Source organism: Hyperoodon ampullatus (genome assembly GCF_949752795.1).
Source record: "Hyperoodon ampullatus genome assembly, chromosome: 2".
In the NCBI taxonomy this organism is placed as follows: Eukaryota; Metazoa; Chordata; class Mammalia; order Artiodactyla; family Ziphiidae; genus Hyperoodon; species Hyperoodon ampullatus.
In genome coordinates this window covers 35,544,310-35,566,718 of record NC_136915.1, presented here as the reverse complement: position 1 = coordinate 35,566,718, position 22,409 = coordinate 35,544,310, and the positions used below count along the sequence as shown (strand labels likewise).

The 22,409-nt window shown below is 37.6% G+C and overlaps 1 protein-coding gene across 2 annotated transcripts in view; it reads left to right on the top strand.

Annotated features, from left to right (window-relative positions):
* Window positions 1–22,409, top strand: part of FOXJ3 (forkhead box J3) — a gene marked incomplete at both ends in the record, with an annotated part of 108,840 nt that overhangs the window by 14,543 nt on the left and 71,888 nt on the right. For both annotated transcript variants that reach the window (XM_079724752.1, XM_079724753.1), the window contains 2 exons: window positions 5,102–5,426; window positions 15,322–15,396. In XM_079724752.1, coding sequence (XP_079580878.1) covers window positions 5,102–5,426; window positions 15,322–15,396 — 400 coding nt within the window. The remainder of the gene's footprint in view (window positions 1–5,101; window positions 5,427–15,321; window positions 15,397–22,409) is intronic.

The following is a 22,409-nucleotide window of genomic DNA, read 5'->3' as shown; positions in this document are numbered from 1 at the left end:
CTGGAAGGTAGGCAGTTCAGGGCTGGGGTGGCAGCTTCACAATTGCTTCACCAAAAAAATCAGGGACCCAGATCCCTTCTCTCTGCTCCCATGTCCTCAGTGTATGGCTTCCATTCTCAAAGGTCACCTTATGGTCCAAGATGACTGTTGGAGCAATAGCTATTGTATCCACATTCCAGAGAGCAGGAAGGGCAAAAGGCATAATACCATCCAGAATAAAATTGGGATTGTATTCCTAAGGAAGAAGGGCAAAACAGATATTAAGTGGCAGTTAGTGGTCTCTGCCATAGACCTTGCTTCTGGCTGCCTTGGGTGCTGAGATGCAGTAACAGGAATTATGTTTTTTATATATGTATATTATGTTTAAATATAGGTATTTTTTGACCCCCTGAGATGTGTGTGATCAGAATTACTGCTGTGGTAATTACAAGGATTTCTTTTGAGTTCTCAGTTGCTCAGTTTTTCACATGCCAAGTGTTAAGACAAAATGCCAAGTGCTAGGAAGGGAGGGAGAGGATTCAGGAATATCTAGGTCACATCATCATTACCCTCATTATTCTTACTTTATTTTCCTTGATGCCTTCGTCTTACCTCCATTTAGGAAAGCCAGCAATATCTCTACCCATTTCCCACCTTTTTATCCTGTTGAAAACTTTCTGTGTAAGCCATGGCTACTCCTCAGTTGTTAGGGAAGTTACAGAGGGAAACCAAGCAATGTGCTAAAGTAGCTAAAATGCATATTTGGGATCGTATCAGTGGCAGAATTTCATTAAGTGAGGTCAGAACCCCCTCCCTCCTCTTATGTCATAAATTAGTGTGGAGTTGTTATATCTGGATGCTCTTTACCTTTTCATTGTATAAAGAAAAAATTCCTTATTCTTTTAAGCAATAGATACCATCATAGATTTAAGAACTTCAGACATAATTTTTTCATGCCTTGGTTTATCCCACAAGTAACATTATCTTCTTATCTTTGGCTTCCATCTTCCCATTTTTCTCTACTTTTCCAGTAGAACTCTCTGTGTTCCTCTGTATTGCTAACTTTTCAGTCTGTGCTGAGTCTTGCTTTTTTCCAGTTCATAAAGGACTTTGATCCTGTGGTTATCCTTACCTCATACTATTGAGTCCTCTTTCACCTCTTTTCGCTTTTAAATGTTTGGTCTTGTTTGGGGAGCAGCACACCCATACCTTCATTGGCTAGTCACTGTTTCAATCATTTAGCCACCATTTATTGACTCTTTATCTACTGTGTTCCTAGGCATTGTGGGAACAGAAAAGAATAAGAAAGTTCCTTCTTCTAAGGAGCTCATGGCCTCATGGGAGAGAGGTAGATAAAGGTAATTTAATTCTGTGTAAGTTCTGTGATAGAAGTATTTATAGTCAGTGGGGGTAGGATCTAGTTCAATTTAGGAGATGGAGGATGGGAAGAGTGGATTGATCAGGCTTTCTGGAGGGGGAGGTGTTTGGTCTGAGTCTTGATGAAAAAGTAGAAGCCAGCTAGGCAGAGTGGGAAGGAAAAGGCATTCCAGAGAGGAAGACTCATTCCTTATCCAAATACTGTGTTATTTTTCAGATAATGTGTACCTGGCATGGTGTTGGGTAGCATCTGAAGTACTAGTGTATGGTCACTATCTTCAATGGGGAGGTGGGGGAAAAGGGAGTGAGGGTAGAAAGCTTATGTTCCAATTATACATGTGAAACAGCATGGTAAAGCCAAACTGAGGTTATAATTGCTCTAGGAATTAATAGAGAAGGATTAATAAAAGGTTAATGAAGCTAAAGTAGTTGAGGCATTCAGATTTAGTATAATACGAGAAGGGGAACCATTTGAAGTTTTTGGGCACAGTGACATGAAAACATTGCTGGCGTTTCTCTTGGAGTATATACATGGACTCTGGAGGTAATTAACATGGAGGAGTGGTGAAGAATCAGAGCCTAGGAGGCCAGCTAGGAAGCTTTTGGAATGAGGTGAGGTAATGAGGGCCTGACATTTCTTAACCAGATTTCCATAACCAGATTCCTCAGAGCCTCCCATGCTGTTTTTAAATCTGCCACCATCTGTTCTCTTATACAAGTGGACTTCTGTCATCACCATTCCACTAAGAGGTTTCTTTCTAAAGTTACTTGATGATCTGGTCAAATCTAATGGTCACTTTTTGTGTTCTCAGTGGAGAGCCACTGCAATAACCAGCCTAAGCAGCAACAATAGAGGCACTTTTTACCTCACTACCAAGAATATGTAAAATTTAACAAATTGCAAAGAAAACAGCAGCCCTGCTTTTTCAGATTTTAAAATTAAGAAAGATTTTTATACTCTACTTCAATGAATAATTCTTATTCATGATGCCTTTGATGGCTAGGCACCAAATTCTTTCCAGCCTATTTAGATCTGAACTTTCTTTAAGTCTTAGCTGAAGTTCTTCCTTCTCTACCTCTTAAGGCTGCAGCCCATGTTGTCCTCCACCTTTTTCTGAGCCATTGCAGCACCCAGAGCTCTTTTCCAGCTCTTTCTTGTGTTTGACCTTCCTAATTGGAGTACAGGTTTCTAGAGGACAGAAACTTTATCATACTTGCTGTGTGTATAAAATTTTACTCTAGGATAGCCTTGTACACGTGTGTAAGTATAAATTCTTGTTTATTTTTATAACAGTATTAAGTACCTACTTAGTGTGTGTTCATGTTATATTACTGAGACTCTCCTAACGTCTCAGTGGCACTGGGGGAAGGAAACAGAAGTTAAAGATGGTTCTCAACAGGGAGCATCTGCTGTATCAGCTATATTCCAATTTGGAATGTACTTTTACATTATCTTTGAAAATGTATGTGACTGGCTGCTTTGGGAATTTGAACAAAATAAAGCTACTCAGTGGAGACTTAATTGAGGCAAATAGGATGATAGCATGGTATAATAATAGCCAATGTTCGTAGAATAAAATGTGAATAATAATAGCAGCAACTACTGCTATAACCACCACCAGTAGCTAACATTTATTGACTCTTTACTCTTTGCCAGTCGCTGTTCTGAGTACTTTATATCAGTGAGAGGTAGGTACTATTATTTTAATTTTACAGGTAAGGTATGGTAAAATTGCTGGATTGGGCATCAGGAGATCTGAGCTCTGGTATTAGTTCCGCTGTTAACTATTTGTGTGAATTTGGACAAGTCTTTAACTTCAGTAGACCTTAGTTTTTCATCTTTAGATTGGAGGCCTTGTTCTCTAATCTGTAGGGTACTTTGCCCACTCTTTGACATTCTGTGATCTCTAAATTAATCTTTCCTTCTTATTCCACAAGTTTCTATAACTTATTTCATGATGGGAACAAGCGTTTCTGGCTGAGATTGTAGAGCAAGGTGCTGTATAGAGGAATTTAAAGTTCAGGTTTCAGAGGAATGCATACAGCAGAGATGGGGAGGGAAAATGAAAAATGTAAAACTGTTAATCAAAATATTGGAAAATATTCTATCTGCATTGCCAGTAGTTAATATTCTACTGGCAATGCAGATAGAATCCTCATGGCTATCTCTTGATTTATAATTGCTATTGCTTAATCTTATTTACTTTATAGTTCATTAGTACCATCCCAAGATACTCCTAGAATAATATTATTAACTAATACTTATTGAATGTTTCTTCTGTGCATAAGTTATCCCATTTATTTCTCAAAGTAATACTTTAACCGTAGGTACTATTATTGTTTCATTTTACAGATGAGATGGGGTTTAGAGATAGTAACACTTTCATAGTCTCACAGATAGTAACTGGTAGAATAAGTACTTGAATTCTGGTCTGCCTGACTCCAGAGCCTGTGTTCTTTATTAATTCTACATTGCCTCCCAGAAGTTCAGATGCTAAGCACATACTCCAGGTTGCTTTTTGCCTGCAGCCACTTGGAATGAAGGGTATATATGGGATTCTTAGCCACAACTTTTTTCTTTTTACTGAGATACTTTAAGTTTCTTATTTTGTTTTCTTTTTCCCTTTATTTTTGTATCACTTAGAAGCCTTTCATTCCTCTCTACTTTGTCGTCTGGCTCACTTCTCCTGCTTTTTTGATCCCAGGATAGGAAAGTTTGTACCTTTTGTTGAAAGTTCGCCATTCCAGTGTGAGGTGTCAATCTTTGTTTCTATATTTTTATCTTCCATTCTTAGAGCAGCTTCCTTCTTTCTCCAGAATATGTGTTAACCTGGCAGATGTTGTTTTTTCTTTTTTCTTTCTTTGGGTGATAATGGTTTGAATTTTTCAGCCTTGGAGAGAAATAGATTACAGAATCCAGATCACTGGATGGATGTTTTTGTAAGCCTGTCCTTGAGTTTTTAATGCTTCTTTTCTTGCTGTCCATTTATGTGATTTTATCTCATATCCTACACTCCCGGATCTTTAGTTTTCTTAAGCTTGTTCTTTGACTTTTTTTTTTTTTAAACTTCCTGGCACTGCCTATTCTCCTTTTCTCTAGTTCATCAGTGTCCTTGAGTTTGCATTTCTTTTTTCAGTCAACTCCCCCAGCTAGCTTGTCTCCTTGCTATTCTTGTCTCCCCTGCTTTACTCTTCCTATCTCCCACCTGCCCAACTTTACCTTCTTTCCTCCATGTAAATTCCTGTGCTTATTTCTCAGTTACTTCTCTGACCTCTTGCCTACACTTTAATTTTGGTATTCTTTTGTATGATTTCTCTAAAATTTGTGTAAGAGAAATGCCAGATATACAATCTTAAGTTTTAAAAGGGCCTGCAGTGTTGGTGAGTAAAGAGCTGGACTGCAGACAGATTTATTCATACTATGATCCTGTCTCCCTGTTTAAAGTGACAGATAGTCTTTTTAAGAAAACTGGCCTCAGAATCACTTTGTGTGTATGCACTGTTCTATCTCTTAAACAGTTTAAAACCAAATTTGTTGTGTTTGGAGAGGAAGAAATTAAGAAAAAAGATTGGAAATGTTGATCCCTTAAATATTTGGTTTGGTCATTAATATACTCAATCTTTTTCCTCCAGATTTAACTCAGGCTTTCCCTCACTTTGGAACTCCTAGATTTGTGAATATTGGATATTTTGAGAAGCAGGGGTTCTTTCCTTGATATTGACTAAGGAGTCTATTTACCTTCAGGATGACATCTGAACTGGAGAGCAGCCTAACATCTATGGACTGGTTACCACAGCTCACCATGAGAGCAGCCATCCAAAAATCAGATGCTACACAAAATGCACATGGAACAGGAATTTCCAAGAAGAATACACTTCTTGACCCAAATACAACCCTGGACCAGGAAGAAGTCCAACAGCACAAAGATGGGAAGCCTCCATACAGTTATGCCAGCCTCATTACATTTGCAATTAATAGCTCACCCAAAAAGAAAATGACTCTAAGTGAGATTTACCAGTGGATTTGTGATAACTTCCCATATTATAGAGAGGCTGGCAGTGGATGGAAGGTAAGGATTTTATTTAAATTTTTATTTTTATGCTGTAAACAATAACAATACTGGCTTTTATTGAAGATAAAGCTTTGTGGAGGCTTATATAATTAAAGATGAAATTCTGATTACTAGTCATTTTTAGGATTAAAAAAGGAAATTAAGTGTTTTAAATTAGATGAATAACTTTATTTTGGGTAGAATATTAATTTGTTAGAGCTTTCTTATATTAGAGGACTGACATAGCATAAAGTATTGGAGTAGAGATAACGTAGCATTCACTAGAAAACAATACCCACAGGTCAGTTAAGTTGATAGTGTGTCTGAGGTTTAAAAAAAAAACAGTATAGCATTGCAACTAGTACTGTTTTTATCATCAAAGATTTTAAAAAAAAACTATTTTGAAGGAATTCTAGATTTATAGAAGAGTTTTATAAGTAGTACAAAGGGTTCCCATATATCCTTCAATCAATTCCTCTTTGTTAACACCTTATATAACCATAGTACCATTATCAAAACTAAGAAACTAATATTTTTGACTAAGCAGTACTGTTAGCTGCTAAGTAAATTACAGACTTCGTTCAGATTTCACCAGTTTTTCCCACTAATGTTTTTTTACGTTCTAGGATTCAATTCAGGATCTAATCTAGGATCCCACATTACATTTAGCTGTCATTTGTATGTCTCCTTAGTCTTCTCCAATCTGTAACAGCCCCTCAATCTTTTCTTGTCTTTTATGACCTTGACACTTTTGAAGAGTACTTGTCAGGTATTTTGTAGAAAACTATACAAAAGAAATAGTAGTTGTAGTTTGGATATGTCTGATATTTTCTTGGTTAGATTGAAGTAATGCATTTTGGGGAAGAATAATGCAGAGGTGATGTGCCCTTCTCTGTCTATCAGTCATATCAGGGGGAACTTGATGTCAGTATGTCTTATTACTGGTAATGTTCACCATGGTTCTTTGGTTAAGGTGGTGTCTGCCAGGTTTCTCCACTATAAAATTACTATTTATCACTTTGTAAATTATGAAATGTTTTGGGGGAAATACTTTGACAGCATGCAATACCCTGTTTTTCTGAAATTTTTGTTCATTAATTTTAGTGTTCATTGGTAGATCATTACAGCAGTTTTTATTGTTTTCTAGTGGTGGTTTTCTCTTTTCCGTTATTCCTTCTATATTAATTGGGATTCTTCCCAATTAATATGGAAGCTTTGTCCCTTCTTCCCCTTTTACTTATTTATTCAATCGTATATTTGTAATAGTATGCACTCATGGATATTTATTTTATTTTTTGTGCTGTCGTTATTTGTTGCTCAGATTTTTGCTGCTTTTGGCATTGGGAGCTCTTACAGGTTGGCTCCTGTGCCCTTTGATATGGTACAGTTCTTTTGGTTATTTACCACTTCTTAACTTTCTGGCACCACAAGATGTTCCAGGCTCATCTCGTATCTTTCCTGCCTCAGCTCTAGAATCAGCTACTTCTTAAAGAAGCCTTAGCTCCTCATCTAAGCTTTTTGAGGAACCTTCAAATTAGTTACCTACCTAATCTATGTTATATGACAAATAATTCAGTTTTCTTTTGTATCTGCACATTTTACATTCATATTCTTATGTAGGAGTTATCCAGTTGTGTGCTGTGTGTCTGTCTGTGTGTGTGCATTTGTGTGTGTGCATGTGGAAAAAGGGGACTTAACAGAGCTTTAGGTCTGCCATCAGCTGGTAGTTCCCCTTGTTTCTCTTAAGCTTTCATGTCTCAACACCTTTGTCTTTTTTGTTTGAATATACTTATTAAAGGCATTTACTGAATTACTGTGCACCAGTGATGTGTGCTGTGTATCATGCCAGATAATCAAGTGCCTTATGGGAAGGGATTTCTTTTGTATAGTTTCCTGTATTCCATGCACTAGCACAGTACTTCCATTTAGTAAGCCTTAATAAATGCAGCTTGAATGAAAGCCAGAATCCTGGTCCCAGCTTTCTTTCCTAGCTTTATTTTTTGCTAGTTCCCTCTCATGTACTGTTTCTTCTACATATTCCAGCCTATTAGTTGTCCTAGAAATAAATATTTTGATTTTTCTTGCTTTTGTTTTTCTCTTACTTGTCCTTGGACTTTCTCTTGCCCTTTGTCCAGTTGGCATTATTCTGTTTATTCTTTAAGCTCATATGTAATCTCTCTTTTCCCTATAGAATTAATCTTTTGTGTTTCCATATGTTTTATTAATAACTCTATTATAGAACTTACAGATTTTTGTTCAGGGATCTTGTTTCATCTAAGTCCACCTTGAGAGTGCCAGATTCAGTCTGCTGGATTTCTTGCTGCTGGCCACCCCAAGTTATGGTCTGAAACTGGTTTAGAAGTGGTGATACAGTTTCATCTGGAAGATACATGGTTTGGATGTAATGAAGAAGGAAGGATGGAAAGCGAAAAATGGGAATAGGTTGAGAAGGATAATGTTGCTTTTTAGAACTAAAAGATACGCCAAGGAGATTATCTAGTCCAGTCTGTTGCTTTAGGCAGACCTTTAATATTCCCAGGGATTGCTGTTTCATAATTATTCTTTTAAAAAAGTTTCTTCCACCCAATTTTAGGAGCCTAGAACTTGCCATCATTACTTTAAATTTTATTTTTGTAAACATAGAAATATTTTGAATATCTCACATGGAGACAAATGGAAAGTGGTTTATCTTCTCCTTTGCTCAGGTCCTATCTCTGTTTTCATGTTTTAGTTCCCATTCACTGTCCTAAGATTTGTTTAGCATTACTTGTACAACTTGCTGCTTACTGTTTCTTCTTCAGGTATGGAAGAGATGGGTTAGGTGAAAATGGAAGGTCATATAGAACTTGTGAAGTTAGCTTTTATTGTTTGAAGAGAGGATGGAAGAAAGATCCTAAAGCAGTTGTCAACCACCTTTCCAGAAATGTAGAGCCAACTAAAGTCACCCAGAGGAGAAAATGTTGTCGTGGTCACTTAAAAGGATTCAAATAGAATTTTAATATTTAGATGAACTCCCTTTCATTTTGTGCCAGGGCATTGAAGGGAGATTACGTATTAAAAACAATTCTTTGAATAGTCCATAAGAGTTATAAAAACTCTTTGAATTTCCATAATTGAATGATTTTGTAATCTGAACTAGAGGAAAAGGAATTTTTTTTGTGCTATTCACCTTACTAAAGAAAATTAACCTATTAAGTTACTGGAATTTAGGGTAATAAAAAGAAAAATATAAAAGAGTGGTATGGGCATGTGGGGGTGTATTCTACTTTTCTATGTGAAGAAAAAAGAGAAATAAGAATGTATTATGTGTTTGCTTATTATTGTAAAAAGAAAGTTAGGAATAATAAACTAGAAATATAGTAAACATAGTTACCTATAGGGATGGACGGAACTGAGGTAGAAGAGATAGAGAAGGGAATAAGATTGTGAGTGTACCTTTTTATATAGTTTTGAGTTTTGAAACATTTAAGTGTTTTACACATTCAAAAAATATGTTAGGAAGTCAAAAAGGATGAAAAAAGAAAACCTTAAAACTGAATATAAGTAGAAATAAATAAGCCTTATATCAAATGTATAACATAATCACACAGAAAAATTCAAGAAGTTTTGAAAAGAGCATACCAAGGTTGAAAAGAATTACAAAAGAATTATGGACTTCATTTAGTAGATTTGTCTTTGGAATGGTAATTTGCTAGAGGCAGTCTCTCTACCTTGTATAACCACAAGAAAAGAAGTTGGGAGCAATTCTGAAACAATCTTATGTTCATGGTAGGATAGAACAAATGAGTACATATATTAGTGTTTTGGGGAGTCAGGGCTCTCACAGTGGGAGAAGAGAAATAAAGGTGGGAATGTGGTGGTTGATTTGAATGAGAGATGCCAGTTTAAACTCAAGTGAAAATAAAAGTCAGTGAGAGTGCTTTTAAATTCAGATTCCTGGGTCACAACTCCAGAGATTTTGAATTAGTCATCTTAGATCCTAGGAATCTGCATTAAAATTCATCTCAAGTGATTCTGGTGTAAGTAGACTGTACTTTTGAGAAACTACTTTTGAAGCTGGGTTTTCAAGGCCAAGCAATATGCCATTATCAGTTATTTAACCCGGGCTATTTTTCTCCAGCTTACTCTCTGACATCCTAGTTATCTCTACCTCTACTCTCCCAACTTCTTTTCTTTTTTCTTTTTCTTTTTTTTTTTTTTTGAGGTACGCGGGCCTCTCACTGTTGCGGCCTCTCCCGTTGTGGAGCACAGGCTCCGGACGCGCAGGCTCAGCGGCCATGGCTCACGGGCCTAGCCGCTCCGCGGCATGTGGGATCTTCCCGGACCGGGGCACGAACCCGTGTCCCCTGCATCGGCAGGCGGACTCTCAGCCACTGCGCCACCAGGGAAGCCCCCAACTTCTTTTCTTAGGGTTGTTAGAGGTAGTGTCTCCCCAAGTTGTGAGGTCTGAAGTCATCTCTTTTCTTCATTATGTGTTGTAAATACATGTCTTGGCTCTCATATCTCTCCGGGTGTTTTTATTTTCTAAATATGCTTTTGGTATTTTTTCCAACAGATTTGTGATTCCCCTATGAAAAGCATTATACTCTAGGTTCTGAGTTGGTAGACAGGATCCCTACCCTTATGGAGCCTACTTACATTTTGATATAGAATACAGTATGGAGGAGGAAGACCATTAAACAAATTACTGTGTGGTGAGAAATGCACACTTGGCCTAAGCTAATAATTTATGAAAGTCAGAAAGGACTTCCTTAAAGAACTAATGTTTAAACCAAGAATGAATTGAAAGTTAAGTAGACTCAGTTAGGTGAAAGGGATGGAGGAAGGCTGGCAGCAGTAACTTTCACAGGGGGAGCAATAAATGGAAAGCCTAGAGGTGAGAGAGACCATTGGAGGGGGTTAGTATAGAGAGCATGACAGCAGGATAGGGTGAGATTATGAAGAGTCTTGTGGAGGCTTTAAGGATTTTAGGTTTTATCCTAAGTGCAATGAGGAGTTACTGAAAGGTTTTAATTGAAGCAGTAATGTCAGATTTGCCTTGTGAAGAGGTAACTGTCTGTTGGGTAGAGAATGGTGCAGGAGGGGTAAAGAGAGGAAGGTAGAGGGTGGACATCAGTTAGGAAGCTGTTGTACTAGTTTTGGTGAGACTGGTGTCCTGGACTGAGGTAGTAACAGAAGAGATGGAATAAAGTAGGTAGATTGAAGGTAGACTTACAAGATTTGGTGACAGATTTGTTTTAGATGGTGAGAAGGAGGGAGGAGTTAAGGAAGTCTTACAGGTTTCTGATTGGAACAGTTATATGAATAACTGTCTTTAAATAGAGAAGGGAAAACTGGCAGAAGACCGCACTGGGAATAAAGATTGAGTTTAGTTTTAAACATGTTGAGTTGGAGGTGTTTCTGGAGATGTCTAGTAGATTGTTGAGAATACATGTTAACTCAGGAGAAAGGTCACAGATGGTTATTGAAGCCATGGCTGTAGATGAGATTGCCCAGGCAGCAAATGTAGAAGTGAAAAAAGGACAGTGGCAGAGTCTTGAAGATTTCCAGCTTTTAAGCTTTTTGTAGAGGAGGAAGATCTAAGTAGAGATGTGTTCTTCCACTCTGAAGCCATTTAGAAAACATGACCATTTTGCTTTCTTCTTCTGACCATCTTGATTTTGGTTTTTTCCCATCTTGAACTTTTTAGATGGGTAATTTTTCTGATTAGTTCCTTCTTTTCCTTGTCTTCTTTTGGATTTGGAGTGAGTATTGTTTATGATTTCATTTTATCTTCACTGTTATTTTATTAGTTATACCTCTTCCTAAATTTTGTTTTAGGATGTGATTACTCTAGGGTTTACCACCCACATCTTTAACTTATCACACTCTACCTTCATTATACCATTTTATGTATAGTGTAAGAACTTTATAAACCTTACACAGTTGACCCTTGAACAACCCGGGGACTAAGGGGCGCTGACCCCTGCACAGTTGAATGTATAACTTTACAATTGGCCCCCCATATCCATGGTTCCTCATCTGCAGATTCAACCAACCTTGGATTGTATAGTACTGTAGTATGTATTTATTGGAAAAGTCCGCATATAAGTGGACCTATATAATTCAAACCCGTGTTGTTCAAGGGTCAGCTGTACTTCTAATTCCCCTGAGCCAACCTTTGTGTTATTGTTATTGTACATTTTACTTTTACATGTTATAAATCTCATAAATAATTGTTATATTTGCTTTAGACAGTTATCTTTTTTTTTTTTTGCGGTATGCGGGCCTCTCACTGTCGCGGCCTCTCCCGTTGCGGAGCACAGGCTCCGGACGCACAGGCTCAACGGCCATGGCTCACGGACCCAGCCACTCCACGGCACGTGGGATCTTCCCGGACCGGGGCACGAACCCGTGTCCCCTGCATCGGCAGGCGGACTCCCAACCACTGCACCACCAGGGAAGCCCTAGACAGTTATCTTTTAAAGGCATTACAGATAAGAAAAAGTGATTTTTAAAATTTGCTTTCATTTTCACAGTTTCTGGAACTCTTCATTTCTTTTTGTAGATCCAGGTTTCCATTTGGTATCATACTTCTGCCTGAAGAGCTTCCTTCCAATATTGCCAGCCAACTGGCGGTACAAGAAATGACTTCTTTCAGCTTTTGTTTGTCTAGAAGTCTTTATTTTGCCTTCATTTTTCAGAGATATTTTCACTGGATAGAAAACTGACTTTTTTTTTCTCTTAGTGTTTTAAAGATGTCACTTTGTTGTCTTCTAACTTGCATGGTTTTTGAGACATCGCTTTAATTCTAATCTTTATTTCTCTGTGCATAATCTTTCTTTTTTTTCTCTTGCTGCCCTTCAAGATGTTCTCTTAATTTTGATTTTCAGCTTTTGGGCTATAATGAATATAGTTGTGTGGATTTTTAATTCCTTCTGCTTGGTGTTCTCTGAAATTCTTGCATCTGTGATTTGATGTCCTGCATTACTTTTGGATGATTCTTGTCTGTTACATCTTCAAATTTTTCTTCTACCCTATTCTTTTCCATTTCTCCTTCTGGGACTCTAATTACGTGTATTGTTCCACAGTTCTTGGATGATCTTTTTTTTTTTTTTGTATTTGTGTATATGTGCATGCCCACGTGCATGTGTGTTATTTTGGATAATTTCTGTTGATCTAGCCTCAAGATACCTGAGCCTTTCCCTAATTGGGTCCAGTCTACTGATGAACCATCTAGGGAATCCTTTATCTTTTATCATGTTTTTTATTTCTGTCATTGACATTTGACTCTTTCTTATAGCTTACACATCTCTGTTGAAATTCCCCATCTCTTTATGCAAGTTGTGCACTTTTTTCTACTTGGTGCCTGAACATATTAGTCATAGCTTTTTAAAAGTTCTTGTCTGATATTTTTAACATCTGCGTCATCTCTCAGTTGGGTTTTGTTGATTATCTCTTGACAGTGGGCTTTTTTCTTTTTTCTTGCTTTTCCACGTGTCTTGCAATCTTTGATTGAGTTCCAGCTACATGCGTAGAAGAATGGTAGAGATAGAGGTAAATACTATTTGTACCTGTAAATGGACAAGCATCTTTTTTCATAGGCCATTTGTGTGGGGAGTCAAATTACACTCATCAGTAGTTGAGCTGGATTTGGGTTTTGTTGTTGGTATCTTTGCCTTTAGTATACCACAGACTTTACATTCCTCGTGCAGTAGACTCCTGTTACCTTGTGCTTGGTGTGGGAGGCTTGGGTGCTGTAGGGTTTTCTCAGTTTTCCTGTTTTCTCTTTAGGCTTAGCTGTCTCTGCCCACCTTGCTACAGATAGGGGTCTCTGTCCATGCTCCTGCCCCTCCTCTCTCTGAAGGTTGTCATTACTTGTTATTCACTGCTGGGCTTGTGGTAGGGGCTGGTGTTTTTTTTTTGGGGGGGGGGGTGTCTTGATCCAGCCTTAGTCTTATTCAGGCCCTTGGACTGGTGGGGCTTTTTCAGTGTTTTTTTTCCCTCAGCCAGGTTAGTTATCTTTGCTTATCCAGTTACCTTTGCGTGGGAGTTTCCTGTCCCTTTCCCAGCTAGAGTCACCCTCCACCTCAGCATGGTGTATTGGTGTAGGATACTGGCCCCTGGGTAGTTTCTGACACTTGTCCCATAGGTGAAAGGATTTTGCTTCCTCCATCAGTGGATCTTTGCCTGTATCCTGGGAAAGTGTTTCCTATCCCTCCCTAGAGGCAGAAGGGCTTTGTTTCCATTCTTTCCTCAGAAGTAATCTTTGCCAGAGCCCTATGGGTGAGAAGTTTTGCTACCCCTACCTCAAACTTAAGTTTTTTGCTTTGTAAGATCTGTAGAAGGTGGTGTGGCTTTTTTTCCCCTTGTGGCCATCAGTTACCTCCTTCCTGCTTATGCCACGAAGGAGACTTTCTCTGTTTTCCTTTCCTGCCCCCAGTCTTTCTTGTGAGCATACGGTGAAGGTCCAAGAGCTTCTTCTGAGCTTGAGAGTGAGTGGAAATATCCCTTGTGTCTGGGATCCTTGCTACTCTAAACTGATACCATGCTTGGCCTTGCAAATTTTAGCTAATTTCTTGGGTGCTTGAATGGTGGCCACCTCTTTCTCCCATATTCTGCCAAAAAGTGAGACAGTTTGTCCCCTTTCTCCTTGAATGGGCTTATTCCTCTTAGGAATTTTATTTGTTGGGCTGCTTTGCAACCTCAGCTCTCTGATGTGGCTTAAAAATAGACTTTTTTTTTGGCTTACCCATTGGTTTCTCATTGTTTGGGAGGGATCATCAGTCTTTGTAGCTGTTTACATTCCAGGTAGAGGTGGAACTCCCATTCATAAGTTTTAATTGATGTTTGGTAATAAGATAGGCTTGAATTTACATTCTCTGGTCATCTTTTAAAAACTTCTTTAATCCCAGATTGCCTCATGAGAGGCAAGTTTTAATGTAGGCATTGTTAGAGTTCCAAATTTTATATTAAAAATAAAATGACATTATGCCAAAATATAACCCCCTGCCCAATATCCAATTCTAAGTAGTGGCTAAATGCAATTGGAGCCCCTCCACCAGATACCTGGCCATTTTGGAACAAACAAAATTATGAAATGGATTTTAGAGCATTTAATTAAGAAGAAATGGCCTTTGGGTATTTTCTGTAAAAGTTGTGGCATAGTCCTGTTTATTGATGAAAGATTTCCTGTTTCACAGATTCTCCAGGTCTCTAAGTGCGTTTTCCTTCCATCCAAGTTGTTTATTCTTTCTTGCTACATTGAGGAACCTACGTGTTCTTGCTGGCTTCTCTAGTCAGTGTCTTCCCATGTGGTTTTCTTTCTTAAATATTGTAGTGAGAACCTAATTGGTTTTTATGTACTCTTGTAATGGAGCAGTGGAATTTTTTTGTTTATAACTTTTTAAACTCATTAAAAAGTGGTAACACATGTGCCTTGTAAATCATTTGAACATTGCAGAAAAGTGAATGGAGGAAAATAATCATCACTTATAATTCCATGTAGAATAACTCTTAGCATTTTGCATTATGGCTTGTTTCCAAGAATAAATAAATTAGCTAATAAATATATATCACAATTAAAATCATAATATGCATACAATTTTATATTTGGTATTTAACGTTAGTCACAGACATCTTCCTGCATCATTGAAAGGTCTTACTAAACATTTAAAATGGGACATATAGTCCATTATTTGGAGTTTTGCAAAATGCACTAGAAACTGTCTTTTTCAATAACTACTCCCCTTTGTAGCATTCATAATTTGAAAATCAGAAAGGTTTAAATTTGAAGCTCATTTAAAAAACTTATTCCGTTTGTAATTGTATTCCGGTGCATAGAGATATTTAGGTTTCTGATTCTGTTTTTAAAGGGGGTTTTGGTTTTTGGATTCCAATGACCTTATGGCTTTTCTTTCTTTTTTAATTTCAGAATTCCATACGACATAATCTGTCACTGAACAAGTGTTTCCTTAAAGTGCCTCGATCCAAGGATGACCCCGGAAAGGTAGGATTCATTTTCTTAAGATAAAATAATTGGATTCTTCGTTTTATCTGTTGGCATGTTTGAATCTGAGTTATATTTGTTATATTAAGAAAGAGAATTGGAATGAAAGCATTTAGGAACTCGTCTAGTTCATTGATAAGGAACCTTTGTGAAAGAGCAAGTCCTCCTTTACCCACCCTGCCCTATTCCACCTCACCTCACCTCACCTTACCGTACCCTTTTAGTTGGTATGCTTCAGGGACCAGCCAGACAGGGAGAGATTTCTTTTTAAGCAGTGAGAAGCTAGCTAGCTAGTATAGAGCTGGTCCTCTGTTATAGTTTGCTGTTTCTAATCTAGTTTTTGTTTGGTTATTTTCTTAAGTGTTATGCATTAAATTAAATTTGGCTTTTGAATTGCTTGTTGGAACCACAATTTATTATTACATAGAAGAAGTGAATCTGTATGTAATTGGCAAGTGGAAGTAACTCTTACCTGAAGTAAAATTTTCTCTGTTATATCCTTGTTTTCTTAGTTGCTGTTTTTTCCTCTTCATTCATTTATCTTTTGCCATTGTTACATTTTTAGTATTTTATCTGCAGAAATGTCCCTTTTTTTTGGTTTCAGAGCCATGTCAAAATACATTGTGGCCTGAACTTGGTACTAGTTGCTTGGTTTCTAAAGCTCAGAGTACTTGCTTGGACCATATTTGGTTGTCATGATAAATTGTTAGTTAGATTAGGACTTTGAGATAGTTTATCTGTTGTCAAGCACACATTTTTTTTTGGATGGTTAGACTTCTTGTCATCTTCTTCAGGCTACTGTCCCTGGAAGAATTTTTCTAAAATGTAAGCCTGGTCATGTTATCACCCTGCTTAAAAGCACTCCCCAGTGTCCTGGACATGTTTCTTTGTTATAAATATCCTTTACTATCTTTTCCTTAATCTGCCTTTCTAGCAATGATTTCACCTCACTCAAGACCCACTGTGAGGAACTATTGATACTTGAGGTTTCCCAGACATGCCTTTCCTATGGTTTTCTCTTATTGCACAAACTCCCTCTACTTGTCTGCGTACTCCTTGTTTTTTAAGATTGAGCTGCAGCATTACCCTCTGAAGTTTTTTTGTTTTCACATACTTCAGCTGAGTTTGTTGTTCCATCTTTTGAGTTCCCGTTACTTTGTCAGCACTGTAGTAGTTCCTAACTGGTTTCTCTATCCTGGGGCTTAGTATCTCCAGTTTATAGTAGCCAACCATCTTTCAGAAAGGTTAATCTAATCATATCTCTGTTTAAAATCTTCATTGGTTATCTATTGCCTTTAGGTTAAAGTCTGAACTTAAGAGGGTAGGGACAGTATGTGTATTGTTCACTTTTTAACCCCTGTTTCTTGCACAGTGGCTGGTGGCACTGAGGAGACACTCTTGTTGAATGAATGAATGTAAAGTTCACCCTTGAACAATGCGTGGGTTAGAGGCACTGACCCTCTGCACAGTCGAAAATCCCAAGTATAATTTATAGTCATCCCTTGGTATACACTGTTTCTGCGAATCCACAGTTCTGCATCTCCTGATTCAACCAACTGCAATCGTGTAGTATTGTAGTATTTAATGTTGAAAAAAATCCATGTATGAGTGGACCCGTGCAGTTCAAACCTGTGTTGTTCAAGGTCAGCTGTATTGTATCCTCTGCTAGACTGTTATCTTCTTGAGGTTGGGCATGGAGAGTTATTCATCTCAGTTGTAAAGCAGGCACTCTTACATAATGAATGTTTTATAGCACCTTCTATGATCTGCCCCATCAAGTTGGTTCTCAATAAGATTGAATAGATTATTGTAATAGTCTTATTTGACCCAGTTTATTATTTGTCTGTATTCATAACTCTCTAAGATTGTGAATAGGAATTGGTGAAATTTTTCTTTCCTTTAAAGCAGGCTTATTATAAAAAAAGAGGAATTATAACTTTTTATATTTGCTTCATTACAATTTCTGATGGGTAGTGAGTGTATGTGAATCTGACTAAAAACCTTCTTAATAGAGTTTAGAGATTAGCTGTTTTATTAGAGTTCTGTGAAGATACTAATTGGAATCTGTAAACATTTGATTCAGATTTGATTTTTAAATGAGGTTTAAATCATTAAAAAAGAAAAAACCAATACCCATGAATGCTGAACTGTATTATGTACTAAATTTTAACCAATTGAATATCTATTTTAAAAATCTTGTGCTGTTAGGTTTTTTTTGTGCAGAACTTAAAAGCTTTTTCTACCTTCAATTAAATAATATCATGGGGTAAGGCAGGTGAATAAGTAATACCATGTTGTTCTTTGCAACTATTCATTTTGAATCAGGGTTGTCTTACTCCTATGCAACCAAAACAGTACAGAAATAAATTGAATCCTGGGAGGTTAATAAAAGCTTTCAACGTTTACCATTAGTCTTTAGTTTTAAAGTTTCATTTTTATCAAAACACATCATTGTTCTCATTGACTTTGGTGATTATAGTAAATATACATTTGATATGATAAGTGTCATACATTTATCATTGATGTGATAAATATCGTACATTTGATAATACATTTCTACTAACAGAATCATCTTTATTTTCAGTCTCAAGGTGAGGTTTAAATACCCGTTGTTCTTATTGATTTTGGTCAGAAGTAAATGTTGTAAATCTGATCTTATAAAATACATTTATATGAATAAAATCATTTTAGTTTTTGATATCAAAATAAGATTTTTGTTTTAAAAAGTTCTATTGCTTAAAAAAAAGTTTTGAAAACCTCAGATCTAGCCCATTTTATAGACGAGGAACTAAGTAAGGCCAGTAAATGAGGAATGACTTGCTCAAGTTCAGTGTGGAATTAGAACCCAAGTGTATTGGCCAGACTTACTTGCAAGTCACAGAAACCTATTGCAGACTAACTTAAGGGAGAAAATATCTGCAGGAAGGGCTGGAACTGGAGAGGATTCTTCAGTTGTATCACCAGAGGTGTCTCTTTACATCCCTTAGTTCTGCTAGCTTCTCTGATGGCTTCATTTTCAGCCCAATTTGTGACAGAGATGGCCATCGGGAGCTTCTGGCATATATTCTACTAGTTTAGTAACCCTTAGCAGTGAGTGAGTGAGTGCCCTCCCCACCAAATCCCCTGGAGTACCACAAACATCTTAGAATGAGTGCCCAACAAGCAGAATACACTTGGTTTCTTGGTTCCTAGACTGGTGTTTTTTCCACTATACCAGTTTTCCTTGAAAGGGAAGCCAAAATGTTAGTTAAGTTTTGGTACTTATGAATTGTTTTTTCTTTTTGTATTACAGTGTTTCCTGGCATTTGAGGAGCTTTTCCAAAACCACCCTCACCACAGTGGGAGAAAACCATTGAGCCAAGGTGGGGTGGGAGTAGTTTTTGGTCTTGGGTGATGGGTGTACTTTAACACCTTAGGATTTTGCTACCTGCTGCCATGATCCAGATGGGTCCAAGAGGTAGAGTTAGAAGTAGCTCATACAGCTTCTTCTTCCCTATACTTTTATGGTATAACTCCCTGTTCAGTGTGTTACCAGAGAGGTGTAGAAGCCTAAAGTATTGTTTAATTACAGGTGCTTTTATATGATTATTTATTCCTGACTCAGTCCTTTATTTTCTAGAAGCTTTTGTCATAAAAGCCCTTAATATTTGATACTCTCCCATGTACATTGATGGTCTGAAGTCCATTTTTCTCAGTTCCCTGAAACTAAATACAAACAGCTACATTATTGCTTTCTTTAAAAAGAAACCCAAGGGCTTCCCTGGTGGCGCAGTGGTTGAGAGTCCGCCTGCCGATGCAGGGGACACGGGTTCGTGTCCCGGTCTGGGAAGATCCCACATGCCGCGGAGTGGCTGGGTCCGTGAGCCATGGCCGCTGAGCCTTGCGCATCCGGAGCCTGTGCTCCGCAACGGGAGAGGCCACAACAGTGAGAGGCCCGCGTACCACAAAAAAAAAAAAAAAAAAAAAAAAAAAAAAAAAAAAAAAGAAACCCAAAATGAAATTATATTTTGCATCCATAGCTCTGCTGCCTTTTTGGGGATAGATTTCTATTTTCTTTTCCCTTGATTATAGCCCTGTTTCTGTATCCTGCAGTCTTTTTTTTTTTTTTTTTAATTCCTGCCTCTTATCTCCTCTTATCATTAGCTTTGGTTTTTTGTCTGTTTTTTTTTTTTTTTTTTTTTTGCGGTATGCGGGCCTCTCACTGCCGTGACCTCTCCTCGTTGCGGAGCACAGGCTCCGGACGCGCAGGATCAGCAGCCATGGCTCACGGGCCCAGCCGCTCCGCGTCATGTGGGATCTTCCCGGACTGGGGCACGAACCCGTGTCCCCTGCATCGGCAGGCGGACTCTCAACCACTGCGCCACCAGGGAAGCCCTGTCCGGTTTTTTGATCTAATTTTTTTGGTAAAAGCCTTCTTTTTCTGGAATTCACAAATGCCTCTTAATTATCTTCAAGGTAAGTATTTTGCTCACATTATGGAAAGCCAAATCCTATCAGCTAAATTCAGTTTTTTAAAAAAATAGAGTTCTGTTTTTTTGCTTTCCAGCTTAATCTTTTCTCAACCTTGTTCCCTCTTCTCTAGCTCAGGAAAATGATACTTTGACTTTAAAGGAAATAAAAGATTATAAGAGGTAGTTTTAACATGTATAATTAAATAGCAGCAATTGGGCTCTAAGAGAAATGAGATGATAGCTAAGAAGTTTAAGACCCCGTGAAGGCCCCATGCGTGGCCTGGGAGAGATAACTACAGTGAATTCATAGTAAGAAGAGGTTTTTGTTTTTTGGATGTTTTTTCTTCCCTGGGGTGGAGAGGTTGTAAATGCTCAATGGCTGTGGAGATTGGGGGTCTCCTGGTTTGTGAGGAGACAGCAGCTCAGTGCTAGAGAATAAACTTTTGGAAGTTCTGAGATTGTGGTTATTTTCTACTCCTGCCCTCTGTCATAATGTAAGAGACCACAACACAGTTGACTGATTGCTTTTGTTCAAAGGGTATTCTTTTTTGGCCATGTTAGTATTGTGTTGTATTTATTTGTAAATTGTCTGTTATTTGTTAGTATCCTGTTTTGGTCATTTCATTTGTAAAGGGTTGTAGAAAGACTGGAGAGGTTTGAGAGAACATAAGATACAGCATTAAGTGATAAACAGTGCTGCAGGAATCATAGGTATGTACCTTGAAGAAGGAAGATAGTATTAAGTTTAATAATAGTCTTAAAGTAGATGTATGATTTTTGTAAGGAAGAAGTTGACGTCTTATCTGTGTCTTTGAATAAAACCAAGCAGGAAGTAGAACTTAAAGATAGGCAAGAGTTCAGTTGGACAGAAATAAGTACATCATATTATTGGAGTGAAAAAAACACTCATAGGGTTCCCAAGGGAGGCTTTAGAATTTGCCACTTCTAAAGCACTTCAAGGAGAGAAGAAATGATTACTCTTCATAGTTTTAACTCATGATAGGTAAGAACCCCCTTTTGAAGGCTGAGAAGAGGACACGATCAAGAGCGACCCATCAGAACAAAGTTGAGATAGAATCAGGAACTAAGGGAAGTAATGTAAGTACTAACATGAGGTCAAGAGTGAAGAAATGGGTTGATGCCAAGAGTGCATGTTAAGGCAGAAGTGGATTATGTATGTAAGGCGGTCAGTTAGACAAACCAGGGTTAGAAAACCCAGACTAAGCATTGAGAGAGGCATTCAGAGAGGATTTGAAAAATTGGGTTAGATAAGAGATGAGAGTCTGATTCAGAGAGACAACACTGCAGAAACAGAAAGTGGTGCTGGCACAGAACCCTGACAATACACTGTTAGTCAAAGCAGTTTAGTTAGAGCTGCCTTTTACTTGCACATGCAGTAGTCTCTGTTCTTAAGGGTGGGAAATAAGTTTGTTGCTGTTGGCCTTTTTTCTTTTCCAGATCTAAACTGCTTTTTAAAAAATAATTTTTTTGCCCTGAGATTAATTTTTTAAAAAGTTATACATGGTAAAATTTACTCTTTGGCCTATAATTCTAGTAGTTTGACCAATGCATACAGTGTAAGCATCACCATGGTCAAGATACAGAACGGTATTGCCCCTTGGTAGTCAGTGCCCCCCTGCCCCCACTCCAAGTCCTGGCAACCACTGATCTATTTTTTGTTCTTATAATTTTGCCTTTTCCAGAAGTTCGTATAAATGGGACTCATACATTAGGTGGCCTTTTGAGTCTGACTTCTTTCGCTTAGCATAATGCATTTAAGATCCATCTGTGCTGTTAGTATCAGCAGTTCCATTTTATTTCATATAGTTCATCTTACAGATTTACCAGTTTAGTCACCATTTGAAGAGCATGTGGGTTGTTGCCTGTCATAAGTTCATTTGAGCATCAAGTTTTTTTCTTTTAGGCTTAGATTCAATAATTAATTTGATAAATACTGAGATACAAGACAGAGTTGAATTAACCTAAACTAGTAACATATAAGTCATACTATCTATCATATGTGAGTTACAGTAAGTATTATATGAGTTATAGTAAATATAGGTGAGCTGTCTGTCTTTTGGAAATCAGTTGTGATGTAGTAAAAACCTTATTTGATAAGAACTGCTGATACTAACAGCATCTTCAACTTTTTCTAAAAAGATTAGGTTAAGGCACTGATGATTTAAAAACAAGATATGGCCAACTATTAATTGCTTAATAGAATATACTGTTTTTAAGTATCCTAAACATGTAGAGAAACCATTTACTATACTACAATCAGTATACTAATTACATATTATTAATTTTTTTAACATCTTTATTGGAGTATAATTGGTTTACAGTGTTGTGTTAGTTTCTGCTGTATAACAGAAACAGAAAGTGAATCAGCTGTATGTATACATATATCCCCATATCCCCTCCCTCTTGCGTCTCCCTCCCACCCTCCCTTTCCCACCCCTCTAGGTGGTCACAAAGCACCAAGCTGATCTCCCTGTGCTATGTGGCTGCTTCCCACTAGCTATTTTACACTTGGTAGTGTATATATGTCAGTGCCACTCTCTC